This window comes from Danio rerio, chromosome 2, assembly GCF_049306965.1.
Source record: "Danio rerio strain Tuebingen ecotype United States chromosome 2, GRCz12tu, whole genome shotgun sequence".
NCBI lineage: Eukaryota > Metazoa > Chordata > Actinopteri > Cypriniformes > Danionidae > Danio > Danio rerio.
This window is the reverse complement of record NC_133177.1, coordinates 45,732,243-45,750,027: the sequence shown is the minus strand read 5'-3', so window position 1 is coordinate 45,750,027 and position 17,785 is coordinate 45,732,243. Positions and strand designations below refer to the sequence as shown.

At 33.8% G+C, this 17,785-nt stretch overlaps 1 protein-coding gene across 2 annotated transcripts in view; it reads left to right on the top strand.

Annotated features, from left to right (window-relative positions):
* Window positions 1-17,785, top strand: part of myo10 (myosin X) — a 95,290-nt gene that overhangs the window by 5,653 nt on the left and 71,852 nt on the right. For both annotated transcript variants that reach the window (XM_073929123.1, XM_005171401.6), the window contains exon 2: window positions 17,378-17,476. Coding sequence is in view for 1 of the 2 variants with exons in the window: in XM_005171401.6 (XP_005171458.2) it covers window positions 17,378-17,476 (99 nt within the window). In the remaining variant the exon portion in view is untranslated. The remainder of the gene's footprint in view (window positions 1-17,377; window positions 17,477-17,785) is intronic.

Sequence of the window (17,785 nt, the reverse complement as noted above, 5' to 3'; positions counted from 1 at the left end):
CGGTTGGGTTTAGGGAAGTGGGTGAGTGGGTCAGTCGGTGCTTTTGAAAGCACTATCGGTTGGGTTTAGGGAAGTGGGTGAGCGAGTCAATCTGTGCATTTGAAGACACTCAGTGTTGAATTTAGGGAAGGAGGAGGGTGGGTCAGCCTATCGGCCGGTCAGTCAGTCGACAGCGGCCTCTGGTGGATTTACACGAGAAGAGCAGGTGCAAATGGCACTCGCGAGAGAAATTTGAGATCTTAAAAAGAGTACACAGCTGCCTCTAGTGGATTCGTAAAAACAAAAACTACAAAAAAAAAAAAAAAACATTGCTCCTGGTATGCATTTGTCTCTCCAGAAATGTATATAGTGGTACGTTTTTAGAATGAGCCTGGATTGTTTTTACAATATTGACAGCACACAACATTTATGAGCCAAAAGTAGAAATGTTGTATAGTACAGAAGATTAATGTACTACTATAAATAAATGAACACTGATGCTTTTAAGCTTTAAAAATATGACAGATGTGCTATAAAAGACTGTGAAGTTCCATTCTAATTCAGTGATATTAATAATACCATAATAATAGTTTAGAAAGTTACTTGGCAATAATCCTACATTGGCCTATTGCAGGGGTGCCCAGACTTGGTCCTGGAGGGCCAGTGTTCTGTAGTTATTAGATCCAACTCCAATTAGACACACCTGAACCAGCTAGTTAACCTCTTTCTAGGTATACTAGAAACTTCTGGGCTGGTTTGATGAAGGAAGTTGGAGCTAAACTATGTAGTAAACTAGCCTTCCAGGACCGAGTTTGGGCATCCTTGGTCTATTGTGTTGATCTCAAGAATAAAAGCAGTAAGACTAGTGCATTAATCATTAACACTAGCTGATTCATTGGAAATATCTGACTTTTTTTACAGTATAGATAGCACAACATTTATAGGCCAAAAGTAGAAATGTTCTATAATACAGAATATAAATGTTGCGTACTGGATGAATGGACACTGATGCTTTCAAGCTTTAAAAGACAGTAACATTCCATACTAATTTCAGTGATGTTAATAATACCATAATAATAGTTGAAATTGTTACTTAGAATTAACTCTAAAATGGTCTATTGTGTTGATCTCAGGAATAAAATCTATTAGATTAGACTGGTGAATTAATCATTAAGACCATTTGATTTATTGGAAGTATCTGACTTTTTTTATTTTTATTTTTTTACAATATACTTAGTAAAACATTTATGAGCCAAAACTACTGTACTACTGTAAATGAATGGACACCGATGCTTTCAAGCTTCCAAACATGCCATAAAAGACTCAATAATGAAGTCACTCGGTAGCTTTCAGTGAGATTAAGACCAAAGTTTAGATCATTTACTTACTGATAATCTCCTCCTACAGTGAGCCGTTGGGACTGCATTGAGTTGGAGCCAAGAATCAAAATCACTTGGATTTGTGAATGAATCATTAAGACCAGCTGATTCATTGCAAAAAGCTCTGACTCAAAATAGTGATTTCTGTTTCAACACATTTCTAAACATAATAGTTTTAAAACTGTTACTCATTTCTAATAACTGATTTATTTTATATTTGCCATGATGACAGTAAATAATATTTTGCTACAAGATTTTTAAGACACTTCTCTACAGCTTAAAGTGCTGTTTAAAGGCTTAACTAGGTTAATTAGGTTAACTAGGCAGGATAGAGTAATTAGGCAAGTTATTGTATAACGATGGTTTGTTCTGTAGACTATCGTAAAAACATAGCTTAAAGGGACTAATAATATTGACCTTAAAATGGTTCTTAAAAAATGTAAAAACTGCTTTAATTATAGCCGAAATAAAACAAATAAGACTTTTCTCCAGAAGAAAAATATTACCAGACATACTGTGACAATTTCATTGCCCAAACATCATTTGGGATATATATTTCAAAGGGGGGGTAATAATTCTGCCCTAATTCTGTATATGTTTTTAAACATTTGAATTAGGGGTGAACAATATATCATTTGATCAAAATTGCAATGTGGGTATCTGCAATAGTCACAGTGAAGGATTTAATTATTTATTAAAGATTATAATATATCAAATTTGATTTTATTTGACAGCTATCTACATAGCTTTTCTGTGAACTACCGCCCTTTATTGTAAATGTTGCTCATGTTAAAAGCACAGGCAAATAAACCATATAATGACATTTTCTGCTCAAAACTTACTTCATAGTTTCAGTCGAGTGTTTGAATTACGCCCTTCTGTGACATGATGCATCTTCTTACACAGAAAAAAAGCATGTGACATATTTCATCATGGCATTCTAAGTAGTGACAATTGCGTTGCATCATTACATACATTATTATCAGATAATAATAATAAGAATAAATCGGATAAACAATATGTTGTTGTTATGGTCATGTGTTTATAAATCTTGTTGAATCAAATGAAAGCATTTATATCTTTTTATTCTATGTGTTTCCTGATTTTCTTTGGCGCTTTTTTATATATAATTAATTTTTTTGTTTGTTTTAACTGTGTGAATCGCGCATGAGAGAGCGCTAGGCATGGGCCGGTATAAGATTCTGATGGTATGATAACCTTGAATATAAATATCACGGTTTCTCGGTATCACGGTATTACGATTACTGCGCTAAAATATATTCTTTTTAAATGTCTGGGTAAAAACAAAACATTTTCCCCCTTTGTAAACAATATATTTTAATTTGGGAAACATTTCAAATATTTTGGAGCATTAAACATGTCAGGCTAAATAATTCAAATAAATCATTGACTTCTGCTGTCTTCATTTGTTTTAAAAACACAGATTGTTTTTACAATATAAAACGGTATATTTGGAGTTCTTTTCTGCTGGAGATACTGTTGTCCTAAAAAACAAAACAAAAAAATATAAATAAAAATGTTACTCATACCTTTGGAACTGTATTACAGAAAATGTTGGTGGTTTTAAAACCTTGACTTTTCCAAACCACGGTATAGCTTTGAACACGGTTATCCTCCCATGCCTAGAGAGCTCATCTGGCCATCAGAGGAAATTCACCGCTAATCACATTACCGTACGTTCCTCACATGATGTGTATGAGCAAAACAATTGTGGCCACCATACGATATATCGTTCAGCCCTATATTGCAATATATTTTGCAGCAAAACAAAATCTCGCAATTGCAGATTTTTACAACATGATGCAGACCTAATTTGAAACTTGAAACAGCTTCCGATGTCAATTGCATACAAATTATTAATAACTTCATTCTTCAAAACGTCTCTTATTGTGGTTTGTGTATGAAATAAAACCAATACAATTTAGGAATGACAGTAGATTGTTGACCGAATATTCCCTTTAGTTGAATTATTCATCAAATCGTGACTCATGTCAATTTACACGCACCACTTGAATGCTTAATTAGTCTGTTTGTTCCCGAATGACTCAATCATTATAATCACAAAACAAAGAGGAAGCAAACAACCCAACTTCCTTCTATGATTCATTACAATTGCAAACTCAAAGGCATCTAAAACTCATACAAGAGCAAAGTACATCCACATACATGCATGGGGATGGCCTTTGTCTTTGTTCAGCGTGAGTTTACACAGCTCTCTCTTTCCCTCGTTCACTTTCGTCCTGAAATATAAACACACATTTTTCACTGCTGGAGAGAGAGAGAGAGAGAGAGCAAATGAGAGTGCTTTGGAAAAGTAGGTCAGCAGTTGAGCGGTGTATATAGTGTGTCGCTTGGTGAAATAAGTTTGGTTGCGTCTTGAAGACTGGTTTGACTCTGAGCAGCAAGCCTGGGTTAAACGCTGCATGTGAGAGAGCTGGAGTTTGAAAGAGAGCTTTGGGTTTGAAATATGCAGGAATGCCCTTCATCACTGGCCTGCCTTCCTGTTGACCCAAACGATATCTGATCCCTCACTTCCTGCAGCCAAATGAGAGAACGAAAGGGGGACAGAGAGAGAGAGAGAGCTAAGGAGAAGTGTGTGTGTGTGTGTGTGTGTGTGTGTGTGTGTGTGTGTGTGTGTGTGTGTGTGTGTGTGTGTGTGTGTGTGTGTGTGTGTGTGGTCATGGTATTCACTGCATTGCAGGGCCCAAATGTGTCTTTAAATGTAGTAATTATTGACATGGTGGTGACTTTTTTAGTCCCCATGAGGAAACCTTACACTCTAAAAAAAAAGTTATGTTTGCTGTTTGTTAAAACTACTTTTTTAATATGAGCTGAAACATCACAACTCTTTGAGTTTTTTTTGGGGGGGACAACTTAATTGTTTTATGTTCAATCAACTTTTATTTGTAAAAAAAAACACTTTAGTTAGCTTAATTCCTTCATGTTGACCCAGCACGAATTGATTGTGTGGATCCCAGCATTTTTTACAATGTGTACAGAAAGTGTTTTGAAAATGTTTCCTGTGAGGGTTAGGTTTAGGGCTAGGTTTGTGGTAGGGGGTAGAAAATACCGTTTGTACAGTGTAAAAATCATTACATCTATGGGACATTCTCCTAAAACATAAAACCCTTGTCGTGTGTTTTACCTTGTATTCTTTACATTGTTGGGACCAAACGTCCTCAATTATATTTATACCTGTCAATTTTGACCTTGTAGGCACATTTTTTGGTCCCTTGAGAAAAATGGCTTATACATAACAAGGAATTAATTAATTATTTTCAAAGTGTAAAAATGCTGTTTTTTTATTGTTGGGCTTAATGGTGTGGGTTTGGGGTTGAGGGATAGAATATGAAGTTTGTATTTGTGCTGTAATGCAATGTGTGTATATGCATTTATCATTTATGGCCATACACCCAACGCGCTTCACAACCATGAGGTGGTCTCTCCACACCACCACCAGTATGCAGCATCCACTTGAATGATGCGATGACAACCACAGGACAACAGTGCCAGTGTGCTTACCTGCTACTGGTGGAGTGGAGAGACAGTGATAGAGCCAATTTGGTGGATGGGGATGATTGGGAGGCCATGATGGGTAGGGCAGATGGAGGGAATTTGGCCGAGATACTGGGGTCACACCCCAGGACCTCAGTTTAACGTCTCATCCAAAAGACGATACTCACTAGCTATGTTTCCATCCACCTTTTTTTGCGCATTGAGGAGATGCAAAATATTTTTTTGCGCATTGAGGAGATGCAAAAAAATATGGTTGATTGAAATGGCAAGATACGCATAATTTTTAAAAATGTGCATAACCTAGTAGGATAAACTTTTTATCCGATAAGAAAAGATGCGCTGAAACTACAAGGGAAACACTTTTACCGACAAATTCCAGTATGTGCATTAAAAAGGTCATGTGATTTTGTTATAAGAGATTATGTGATGATAAAAATGTGTGCGAATAGATAAACCAGTAGACTGAGCACACTGTAAAACATCTGAAATGTTGTTTTGGTCATTCTAAAATGCCCTAACCATCTCAGTATTAGTGTTATTATATTATTAATGACCTCCAGAATCGAGAGCCTGTGCTCTGCGTCTCACCCCTTTAAACGCCACCGCACATTCACTGCGTATTAAAATTGAGATGCAAGTCATTTATTAAATGAAAAAAAGATTCACGCAGCTTCTCCTACCACAGCAAATTCCATTCTTGCTGTTAATATTTGTCGCCAGTTAATCAGAAAGTGACGAAAAGAAACCCTGCTTTATTCGGACATCTTTTATGTAATAATCCAGTTTTATGCATACAGTTAATTCGCAATTTTGGATGGAAAAATAACTACTGACAGTATAGTGTTCCACTCACTATACTGGGGCATTAGTACTTACACAGACTGCAGGTTTAGCACTTCCTGCTGGTCTCACTAACAGCACCTTCAACAGCAACCTACTTTTCACATGTGATCTCTCATCCAATTAGGCTCAGCTTAAATTTTTTGAATTTCTATTTTATCCTCCAAGTATATGAAAAAGCATTAATCGATATGACATAAACATATCCCACCCTCCTTTGCAGTTGTCTGCATTTGTTCCACTGCAAAGCTCAGTTCAATGTGGAAATTTGTAGAATTAGACCAAAAAGAAAACATTTGGATGTTTGTTTTTTTAGTGAATTGTGAAATTATGAAATTTCATAACTTTTTATATGTATATGTGTTATTGTAACTTTATTTAAATTATATATAGACTACCGGTCAAAAGATTGGGGTCAGTTTTTTTATTAATTGTATTAATTATTTTATTAATTTTTATTACTTAAAATTATTTTGTTCATTAAAGTGGCATTTATTAAACGTAAAAAGAATTGTTGCATTTTTAATTTAATTTATTTTATTTTTTTTATTTACTTATTTATTAAATAATTATTTATTACTTTTTGTATGTTTCAAATTAAATTATTACTCCAGTCATTATTGCTTTTATTATTATTACCAAAAGTAATAATAATAATAATAATTAACATTAGAGTAATTTCAGAAGGATCATGTGACTGAAGACTGGAGTAATGAAACTGAAAATTCATCTTTAAAGTCACTGGAATAAATTATTATATTAAATTATAAACGGGAATAAATTATTATATTAAATTTTAAACTGTTATTTTATAGTGAAATAATATTTCACAACTTTACAATTTTTCCTGTATTTTTGATTAAATAAATTTAGCCTTGGTGAGCAGGAGAAGCTTTCAAACATTTAAAAAATCCTACTGACCCCAAACCTTTGTAGTGTGTGTGTAAATATATTTATTAAATTTATTTTTTATTTTTTCCCACAATTTCTGTTTAACAGAGAAATTTTTTCAACACATTTCTAAACAAAGTAGTTTTAATAACTCATCTCTAATAACTGATTTATTTTATCTTTGGCATGATGACAGTAAATACTCTTTGACTAGATATTTTTAAAGACACTTCTATACAGCTTAAAGTGACGTTTAAGGGCTTAACCAGGTTAATTAGGTTAACTAGGCTGGTTAGGGTAATAAGGCAAGTTATTACGCTGATAATAAGTTATAATGGCATTATAAGTTATAATGGCGATTTGTTCTGTAGACTCTCGAAAAAAAAGTTAGTTTAAAGGGGCTAATAATTTTGTCCCTAAAAGGATTTTTAAAAAATTAAAAACTGCTTTTATTCTAGCCGAAATAAAACAAATAAGACTTTCTCCAGAAGAAAAAATATTATCATACTGTGAACATTTCCTTGCTCTGTTAAACATTATTTGGGAAATATTTTAAAAAGAAAAAAGAATCAAAGGGGGCTAATGATTCTGACTTTATTCTGACTGATATAAATATTTTTTACCAAAATAATTGATTATGATTTAATTCCATAATCGAGCAGCCCTAGTTTGTATTGTAAAATAATTACGCGCGTGTGTGTGTGTGTGTGTGTGTGTGTGTGTGTGTGTGTGTGTGTGTGTGTGTGTGTGTGTGTGTGTGTGTGTGTGTGGTAAGCTTTAAACATGCACGGTAAGCAGCAGTCAGATTACAGAGTAACTCTGGTCTGTTTCATCCTTGACTCCGCCCAGCCTGACCGCCCTCCAAAACTCTGATATTATTTTAAGAGTTTAGATACACAATACAAGGACGCAGACATTCATGCACACAGAGCACTTTTTAACTTCAAAGACAAGTTTTTCTTTCATCTGAACATGAAACAAAATTAAAAAGACTCGATGATGTTTGATTTGGGAGTCTTTGTGAATAAGTGCGTGTGTGTGTGATGTTTTAGTTGGATTCTCGCTACCTGTTTAAATTTGCGACTCCCTCGAGCCATCTGTTTTAGCACAGGAAGTGAATATTGGCCAGAAAACCTGGCAGACACGTACAGAACCATTCAGAGGCCTGGAGTCAGAATGTTTTTTGTTTTTTTTTAAAGAAAGCGATACTTTGAACTTAAAATAGAATAAAAAGAGACTGTGAATACCAACTATTCAGTGAAGATGAAAACAATATTAAGCAGCAACTCTTTTCAAGCTTTCCAACATTATTAATATACATAAAAACAGCCCACTACATAATATTGCCCACTTTGCAGCTTTATTTTAAATTGTAGGAGGCCTATAAAAATAGCCAAACCTATAGACAGACTGTTTTGATGACGTGTTTTCTTTATATACTTCTGATGTATTTTAATATGGCTCATTTTAATAAATTCACTATAACTTTAGACTGCGCCTTCTTTTTTTATGCTGTTATGTGCGCATTATATTTCACACGCATATGCAAGGTAACTGAAATTGAAATTAAATCACAAAAAATACTGAGCCATTAATAGTTAAAAAAGTTAACAAATCATGATATTTTAAAGGAGAATATTGACATTTTAAAAACTGAACTGAACTGAACTGAAACTAAATTATTAAAAATAATCTTGCGGGAGTTAATTTATGTCCTGCGCCAAAATTATTTTTATTATAATTTTATTATAGGTGGGCATAGATTATTTTTTTTAATCTAGATTAATCTCACTGTAATCTAGATTAAAATGGCTCATTTGAATTCTGCCGAAGGCATTCAGAATATGTGTGCTACCCGAATAATGACTAAAAGTAATTCTTTCAGAACGGGTTTCTAAAGCCAGGTGGTGCATGATCTCTTGTTTCTAAAATGCATCACAAACTGCTTGAGAAACCGTTCTACTATGATAATTGGTGATGAAAATAAATTATGTTTAATAAGATCTACTTGTGTTTACTAACTGTTTATTCAGTTAAACATGAATTTTGATCTGTAGTAGGCCTACATAAGCTTGAAACAGCGATTTTTGATGACCCTAATTCAACTAAAGTCATAACTGAACTAAACAGAATTGGAATTGAAACGTGGAGTATGCATACAGTATATTAGTGACATTATTGAAGCAAACACCGGGATCAAACTTTTACTGTCATGTAGGACTTTTTGCCATATTTTCCGACAAGGTCCACGCACGTGGCTGTCAGTAAAGGACTGCACACACACACACTTTGCGAAATGCAGAAGTTTTTTTCATTCCATTTGGCATGCGTTAATAAATTCCGTAACACTCTCATCAGTCCTTATTCCTTATTTGCGTCTAATACCCCAGTTTGTCACGAGGGCATGAATGAAATGTTCATGAGTGTAAGTGTAACTGCCGACTGCAGTTAAAGTCACCCAAAATTACAGAAAACACCTTAATTATAGTATTGTCTATTAAGGCAAATAACTAGATTACAGATGTCCATGTAATTGTATATAGTCAGTAGTGTCTTCAAAGTAAGTAAAAGATCCAGAAGGGCATCCTGCTGATTTGATTCAGAAGGGCACTTTTTTGTCAGAAGGCTTACCGGTCAGGTATACATCCGCGCTAAAATATCAAGGTGAAAGTCATCATAGCTTACGTATGAGACCCCAGCTTCCTACCCAACTTTGAGAATAGATTAACGGCAATGTTTTTTTTATCGCCCGATAACGGCCCACCATGAAATTTTATTAATCTGCTTGATGTTTCTCCGTGTTTAGGTAATGTCTTTAAATAAATAATTATTTAAGCATATTTAGGTATTCATTTCTTATTTATGTATAATAATTAAGACATACAATTAGAAAGTAAAATATAATCAACAAAAAAATTTAAATAAACTGTAAATGAAAATGTGCTGAAAAGCTTATTTATCGACTGTCTAAAGCCCAATTCTTTTGCAGGGTATTTACAGCTACTGTATATTTCTGTTCGCTCGCATTCCATTTTTTTGGCCCTCTGGTGGCATAGTAGAAACTGCTGTAACACCTAAAAATACATTCTTGATCCCTTAATACTGCCATGGAGCCACAAGTGCCATTAATGGTCGATTTGAAGTGTCACCCACTGTACTGTAGGTTTCTTGATTTCTGAGCGATCATGTGACACAGGAAATTAAACTTTTTAATCATTTATTGAGCTGATAATATCTGTTGTTGTTTTTTTTTTGTTTTTGTTTTTTTGCAGTACTATTGTTTTTACTGTATATTATTTCAGATTAATGAACTTTTTTTTTTTTTCGTTAGGGAATCCAAAATGGTTCTTCTATGCCATTACTGTGAATAAAATAAATCTGTTTTGGAATCTGTATTTTAAAGGGTGTAAAGACCCATTTGTGTAGTTGGAAAGTAAAAGTTCTTTATCAACTCCTCCAAAACTGGATTGGCTGGTTTCCAACAGTATGTTTGCATCACAGTTTATCCCTGGAAATCAAACTTCCTTTTGTTTCATCTCCTTTAAATCATTTAAATGCACTTACATTTTTCTTTTGCTTTTAAAAAATGTAAATCAGTAGGAAATGTTTATGTGTAAGCACACAAAATAAAACTGACAGTTATGAATATGTTTAGTAAACTGTAGTATGTGTGTGTGTGTGTGTGTGTGTGTGTGTGTGTGTGTGTGTGTGTGTGTGTGTGTGTGTGTGTGTTGCAATCATGAACTGGTTGAGCAGTTATAATCTTTTCATGTTTGCAGATAAACAAAGCTGCTTAACTTGAAATATGCTTCTGTCAAGGAAACACGCACACATTCAAGTTCAGTGTCTTAACCGTAGACCCATTCCTGGATGTCCCCAATGTCAGATACTGTAAGGTCTAGCAAACTTCTTGGGGCATTTTTTTTGTTGTTGTTGTGAAAGTAAGTTCACCATACAAAACAATAAATATTTCCACAAATTTCTTCACATTCGTTTCTTAACCTGTCTCTAGAGATGCGCTGCACATTAAGCTAGTGTGTGGAGAAATGTATTCTCATGACTGTCGAGTATGAAGTGTGTGAGTCGAATGTTGGGAAACGGTGTTACTGGTTTACTGAAGAGATGGGGAATTAGATTAGAGGCCCAGGACTCCTGAGATAACCTTGTTTAGGGTTTCCTGTTAGTGTGGGTTAGAGATGGAGTTGCATGATGGGGCTAACTCTGAGTTTTGAGCTTGTTAAGTCTTTTTTACCTAAAGCAAATCCAGCACACACTGTAAGACATTTTAAAACGTATACAGTAACTTACTGCATATTAGCATATATTGCTACAGTAGTTGAAGACAAAAATTAATGGTTAATAAAAAAGTATTAATTTTGCATCTTGTATCACAAAATGTATTTAAAATAGATGATGAATGATGAATAAGAATTACTTTTGTAAACCATTTAAAATAGATATAACAACAATGAAAAATACAAATTCTCTTCACTTGTTTGGAATTTATTCAATTCAATATTAACAGTAAAAATATAGGTTGTAAGGCCAGTGTAAAATGTAAATAAATTACAGTAAAACTACTGTAAAAATTGTCAGTGTAAAAATTAAAATGTGGTAAAAGGCATTTTATCATAAAAAGAAATTGCGATAAAGCTAACTTATTGTAAAATGAAATTGCGGTAGGGCCCTGCTACTGTAAAACACATTTCCAGGTAAGATACTATAAAGGGGCAGTTGTTCTAAATTGCTGACAACAGTGCTGCCTGTAAGTTACCGCAAAAATACAATAAAATGTCTAACAGTTAAATGTCTTTCAACAGTAAACATTGTCTGTTAATACTCAAAAATGTATTTGTATTGCAGTGGCAGTCTTCCTGCTGCTTATAAAACATAAATGATCAGTCAAATTTAAAATTGTGATATCTTTCTTATTTGTTCACTTTCATAAACGGGTTACATTTTAAGGTGTCCTTTAGAGATTATTTTGATTGTATAGTAACTTTTCAACTATGTGTCAAATAGATATTAAGTAGATTATTTTTAGGTTAGAGTTAATATAATAGGTTTATGTGTATTTTGGAAGTTACTGATACTGGAAAGTAGTGTTGCCACAATAACGGAATTTCCAGCTTCAATATGAGACCTTAAAAAATATCGATATTCGAGACCAATTTTGATAACGTGGGGAAATAGTTCCAGAACATTAAAAGTTTGCAAATTAATTAAAAACAGGGAAAATAACTAAAGTGAATAATCCTTATACCTGGTACATCAAAAGTCCTTAAGTCCAAAAAAAAAAAAAATCTGAAATCTCATATTATTTTCTGTTTAAAACTAAATTTTAAAATCATATTATTTATTAATGATCTTCTAGCTGGTGAGAAGAGAGAGTGTGAGGAAGCAAAGCCAGTGTCTATACTAATCAAAAGCAATATTGTGTCATTTTAAGTGTTTCAATGTCAATATTTATTGATATATCAATATTTTTGAAAACACTACTGGAGAGTATAAAATACTCCAATTACTGCTAGTTAACATAGTTGCAAAATTACTTAAAAATGACTTTTCAATGGAAAAATCTAAATAAAGTTTTATCTTTAAATGTATTTTATTTCTTTAAAACATTGTAATATCTTAATCCTATTAGTGAAATCATCACTCTTTTCATCACTCCATCAATCTTTTTGTGTTTTCTTTGCTTTTGATTGCTGTTAACTTTAGCATAGGATGTTAAGAACCAGAGAGATGCGCATGTGACAGTAATCAGAGAGAATTGGCTTAAATTGTCCATTTCCTCTACAGACATTTGTCTTAGTCCTAACAACATTGTTTTTCATTTGGTTACTGTGTTTATTTCCCTCAGGTCGGCAGCAACTTTGTAGGTTTTTGAAGTATAACAGTGTAATCTTTATAATATGGTCTGCAATAACTATTAGTCATGTGACAGATTTGTGACGTTTACAAACACACTTTTTGTATTAAAAACTACTAATACCAATTATTTCTACTGTATTATTACTAATAGTGAGCTGCACAATATTGGAAAAAACTGACATTACGATTATTTTGTCCTTTTCATTTGTATAATTTTGAGCACAACATATAATATTGCACAAGCATAGACAAACAAAATAGTGCAAAGATACAAATGAAATGAACAGTGCTTTATGTTTTTCAGGGTAGTCAACTAGTATTCAGTTACAGAAGTTGAGTTATTAAATGGAAAATAATACTATTGTCTTTATCATTTAAGTAATTCTAATTTAATAATTTTACAATCGAATAATTCTTTAATAATCTTTATTAAAGCTACAAATAGTACAATGATTTGTGCCTGGATGCTTTATTCTTGCTTGAAATACTGAAATAGGCCTTATAAACAAATACTAATTAAAAACTTTCATTATATTATAGATGCGTTTTGGTATAACTCCACAAATCACATGATATCTGTTGTGTCTGATTGTCTGCTAATCCTGAGTGGGCATTGCAGAGCCTACAGTGTGACTATTGCAGAGGTGCACATCGCAATGTCAATGCTAAAGAAGCAGTTTTATTATTTGAGTAAACATAAAATGTAGTTTATTACCTTGATTGCAATTTTTAGGATTGTAGTTTCACACTAATATACCCTGTTTAGTTAATACACATAGATATCTGCCTTTTTTAACTAAACCAAATCCAGTTTGCCACAATTTTAATTTACTCAAAGCGTCCCGTAAAATACCAATTCACTACTGTATTATGCACAGCATTGCAAGTCATTTTAAAACTTTACAGTAACTTACTGCATGTTAGGAATTTTCTGTATTTTACTGTAATCAATGCAATCAAGTACTGCTATGTAGTTGAAGTAAAAAAAATGATAGATGATGAATGAAAATTACTTTTGCAAACATTTAAATGGATATTAAAATCAATAATTAATAATAAAAATACTTTGTACATAATATGGTCATTTGTTAATAAAATAACAATATAATTGCTTATCGCAACGATTTCTGTGACAATATATCGAACAAAAACGAAAACGAACAAAATTCCTTATCGTTACCTGACTGTTAGGGACTGAAATTGCACAATGGTGAGTAAATAACAGAATTTTCTGGGTGAGCTAACCCTTAAAACTCTGCTGAGAAGTGGCCTTAAAGTGGACTATAAAGCTACAAAAATGGTGTACTGGGTATAACTCAGGGTTAGGGTTAGGGTCTGATGAGAAAATGTTAATCTTCATATATAAATCTTTGACATTTGATTTGAAAGTTAATCAATTCAATAGTAAATACTAAAAATAAAGGTTTTGTATCAAAATGTAAATAAATGACAGTAAAAGTACAGTAAAGTTGTCATACTGTAAAATTAAAATGTGGTAAATTTTATCATAAAAATAAGTTGCAGTTAGACTATTTGACTGTAAAATGAAATAGCGGTAGGCCCTTGCTACTGTAAAGCACATTTACAGATAAGTTATTGTAAAGGGGCAGCTTTCAATGCTCTGTCAAACGATATGCAAAATGAAGGCCAGCAATTCTGAACTGAAATCAGTCTAAGCTCCTCTACACTGTTTTTGCATATAATTCTGGGACAGAAAGAGAAAGTGCTCAACAGTGTGTTGTGTGTTGTGAGTGTGTTGTGAGTGTGTTGTGTGTGTGTTGTGTGTGTTGTGTGTGCGTGTGTGTGTGTGTGTGTGTGTGTGTGTGTGTGTGTGTGTTGTGTGTGTGTTGTGTGTCCAGCTGCACAGCTGTTCTGTAGCAGTCTGATCATTCAGCAGTTCTGTGTGTGTTTCTGCTTGTCTAAGTTATAAAGAGCTGTTGACTTCATGCTGCACTACCTGAGAGGTGAGGATGACAGAGAGCATGACAGGTTAACAATGGCGAATTTTTAATAGCAAACCATCTTAATCAGCTCTAGTGTCTTTTATATCCACACGGCCTCCATTGAGTTTCCAAATTCCATGGTTTGGATTTAAAACTGGCTATTTGTACTGTGGTCAGCCATAATCACTTTGTTGTCTTCATGTTTGATTTGATTTATGGTTGCAGACTGATGTTTTCCATGTGGAAAAATGAGTAAATTCATGTGCACTACCCTGCTGAAAAGAAAAACAATAGAAAACATCACAGAAGCTAATGATTTCCACTACAAATACCAAATGACATTTTATAACCATTAAAACCAGTACAATTGAATGATTTCTAGTGTGTTTTGGGACATATTCCATTACTGAAGTTAAACTGAATTCCATCAGGCTTTTTGGTTTTAACGTGCCACCAATAGAATGCAATAAAACTATCAGTAGATACCCAAAAGACCAATGTAGTTTCCAAATTAAACAAGTAGAATTTTCTATTAGAACCATTGCAAATTCTATAACTACTGTACCCACAATGCAGTTCAACACAGGCCTGAAAACAATGCTGCAGTGTTTGATGCAGTGCTGATAAGTGTATGTGTGTGTATGTATAAGTGGGGAATGGGGTTAAAGTTGAGCCATGTCTGCTTCACTGGGGCCTCACTGCCAGTCATGCCTGTTCAGATCTCCATGTGTTTCTTCCATCAGCGTGTGCACTTATACAGAGTGAGTGAGTGAGTGAGTGAGTGAGTAAGTGAGAGACTTCCAAAAGAAAAATGAGATCGCTCTGAGAATTAATCAAGACTCAACTTTATCTTCATTTGGAGACATAAAATTAGACAATTGTTGTTAAAAATGAGACTGTTGTTGACAAAGTAAGACTATAGTAAGGGTGTCCAGTCCTGCACCTGCAGGGCCAAGATCCTCCAAGATTTTAGCTCCCATTATAGCTTCAACACACTTGTCTAGAAGTTTTTTTTTTTTATGAGTCCAAGACTATGATTAGTTTGTTCAGGTGTGTTTAGTTAAGGTCATTTTAAAAGGGTTTAATTCACCCAAAAATGGAAAAAACTGTTATTAATTACTCACCCTCATGTTGTTTCAATCCCCAGAGACCTTCATTCATCTTCTGACCACAAATTAATTTATTTTAGAAGAATTCAAAGGGCTCTCTCTTGCTTTATAGACAGCGACGGTTACAAAGTAGTCCCAAAAAGGAACCAAAAACATTGTCAAAACATACCATATGATGAAACTCCAAAAACACATTTGAGCACTGAAAAATCTATAAAAATTAGTTGTTGTTGTTTTTTTTGCCAATTTATTCTACCACAGATTAGGAAGTGTGGCAATGCAACCCCTGCACAGGCAATACAAAACAACCCCTGCACAAGAAAGTTGTCTTTACAGTTTTTCTAGCACAAAAAAATGTGTTATTGGAGCTTTGTCACATGCAAATGTTTTTTGCAATGTTTTTGGGTCCTTTTCTGGACTTTGCATATCTGTTACTGTCTAGAGGATGAGAGAGCTCTCAGATCTCATCTAAAATATCTGCAATTCTGTACCAGAGATAAACAAATGTCTTAAGGGTTTTAGCTCTTTAAACTTTGCTGTGCAGTGGCCTTCTAGGACTATAAAGCTACAAAATAAGTAATGAGTATAACTTAGGATTTGGTCTGATGAGAAATATTAGTCTTCATATCGAAATCTTTGACATTTGATTTGCAGTCTTATTGCATTGGCAAGTATGAGGACAGTTTGAGACAATATTCTAAACCTGAGACTTGTTTGTACTCTTTATTAAATGTCTATAGCTTTGTTTCCATTCAACAGTGTGCACACAATTATAAAATCGCATTGAAAATTTGCAAATAAAGCACTATTTGTATAAAATAGGGATTAAAATTTCTGGCAAACTGTTTAGAATTTTGCATTCAAAATCCAGGTTTACAGATTCCACGTGGTGCTACAAACAGTTTTTTGTGTTTTTACAATCGATTTGTGTTGGGACAACATGAAGGAATTAAGTTAATTTAGTTTTCACAAATTTAAGTGAATTGAATATAAAACAATTACTGTAGGTTCACCCAAAAAACACCTAAAGAATTGTGTTGTTTCAGCTTACATTATATAAGCAAACATGTTTTTGAGTGTATTTTTAAATAATGAATAATATATATAACATGCAATGCAGGGTTTTTTTTTGTACTATCTTTTTTTTCAACGGTTTATCAAATTTACCAAACAATTACAAAATACTTTTGCTTCAATGGAAAATGATATGTATTGTACTGTTTTTGCATACCATCAAGTAACCTAAACATATTGTCTAACAGTTCAAATGTTACTTTCCATATCCAAAGCTACAGATTTTGCACAGAAATTCACATATTTACAGTTTTTTAACACATCATTTAATAATAACCTTTATTTAACCAGGTATGTCAATTGATAGCCAGTTCTCATTTACAATCACGACCTGGCCAATAGGCAACATAAAAACTGATATAAAGCTGCAAGGACACAATGCAATAACAATTTTACAGATGCAGATTCCAGGCATTTGCAGCAGAAAACTGAAAAGAGTGGCAACCAAATGAAGTGCGTACTTTGGGTATACAAAGGTTAATAAAACTAGAGCGCAGATTTCGACATGTTTTTTGAATGTTAAGAAGTGACTGTAAATATAGTGGAGTTTTCCCATTGAGAGTTTTGTAACTGCACAGAAACCAATGAAATTGTCGACTTGTGAATTTGTTTGTATTGTATTTTTTGATATTTCTATCCCACAGCATGCACTCAAACATCATGTTTTATCTCCAGATCCGTAATTACTTCACACTGGTGGCTCTGCTGCTATTGTTCAGTGTGTTATAACCAGTGTTTGTGTTTTTGACAGGGTTGTCGTGTGTGGCTCTGGGTGGAGGATCATTATGTCCCCAGTACGGTGGACTCGTGCTCGGGCGGAGTGGTGGTCTTTAACACAGACTACGGTCAGGTAAGTAGGTGTATGCATTACACGGGAGCAGTGGCTGAACATCTGCTCTGTGCACCTCAGATCACAACGCACTGCTGAACAGGTGGCGTGCTCTCATTTTACACAAACACACACACACACACACACTTCTGTTTGGAAAAGATCAGCAGGCTGTTTGTCGTCATGGAGTCTCAGTTAACTGAGCAGTGTCTGTGTTTGTGTTTTAACGACTTTCTTGAAATGTTTAAGTCTGTTTTTTTATCTTCTTGTATGTTCAGTCATGCATTTGCAACTTTCTTTTGTGTCTGGCTGCCTTGTCTACAGTCTGTT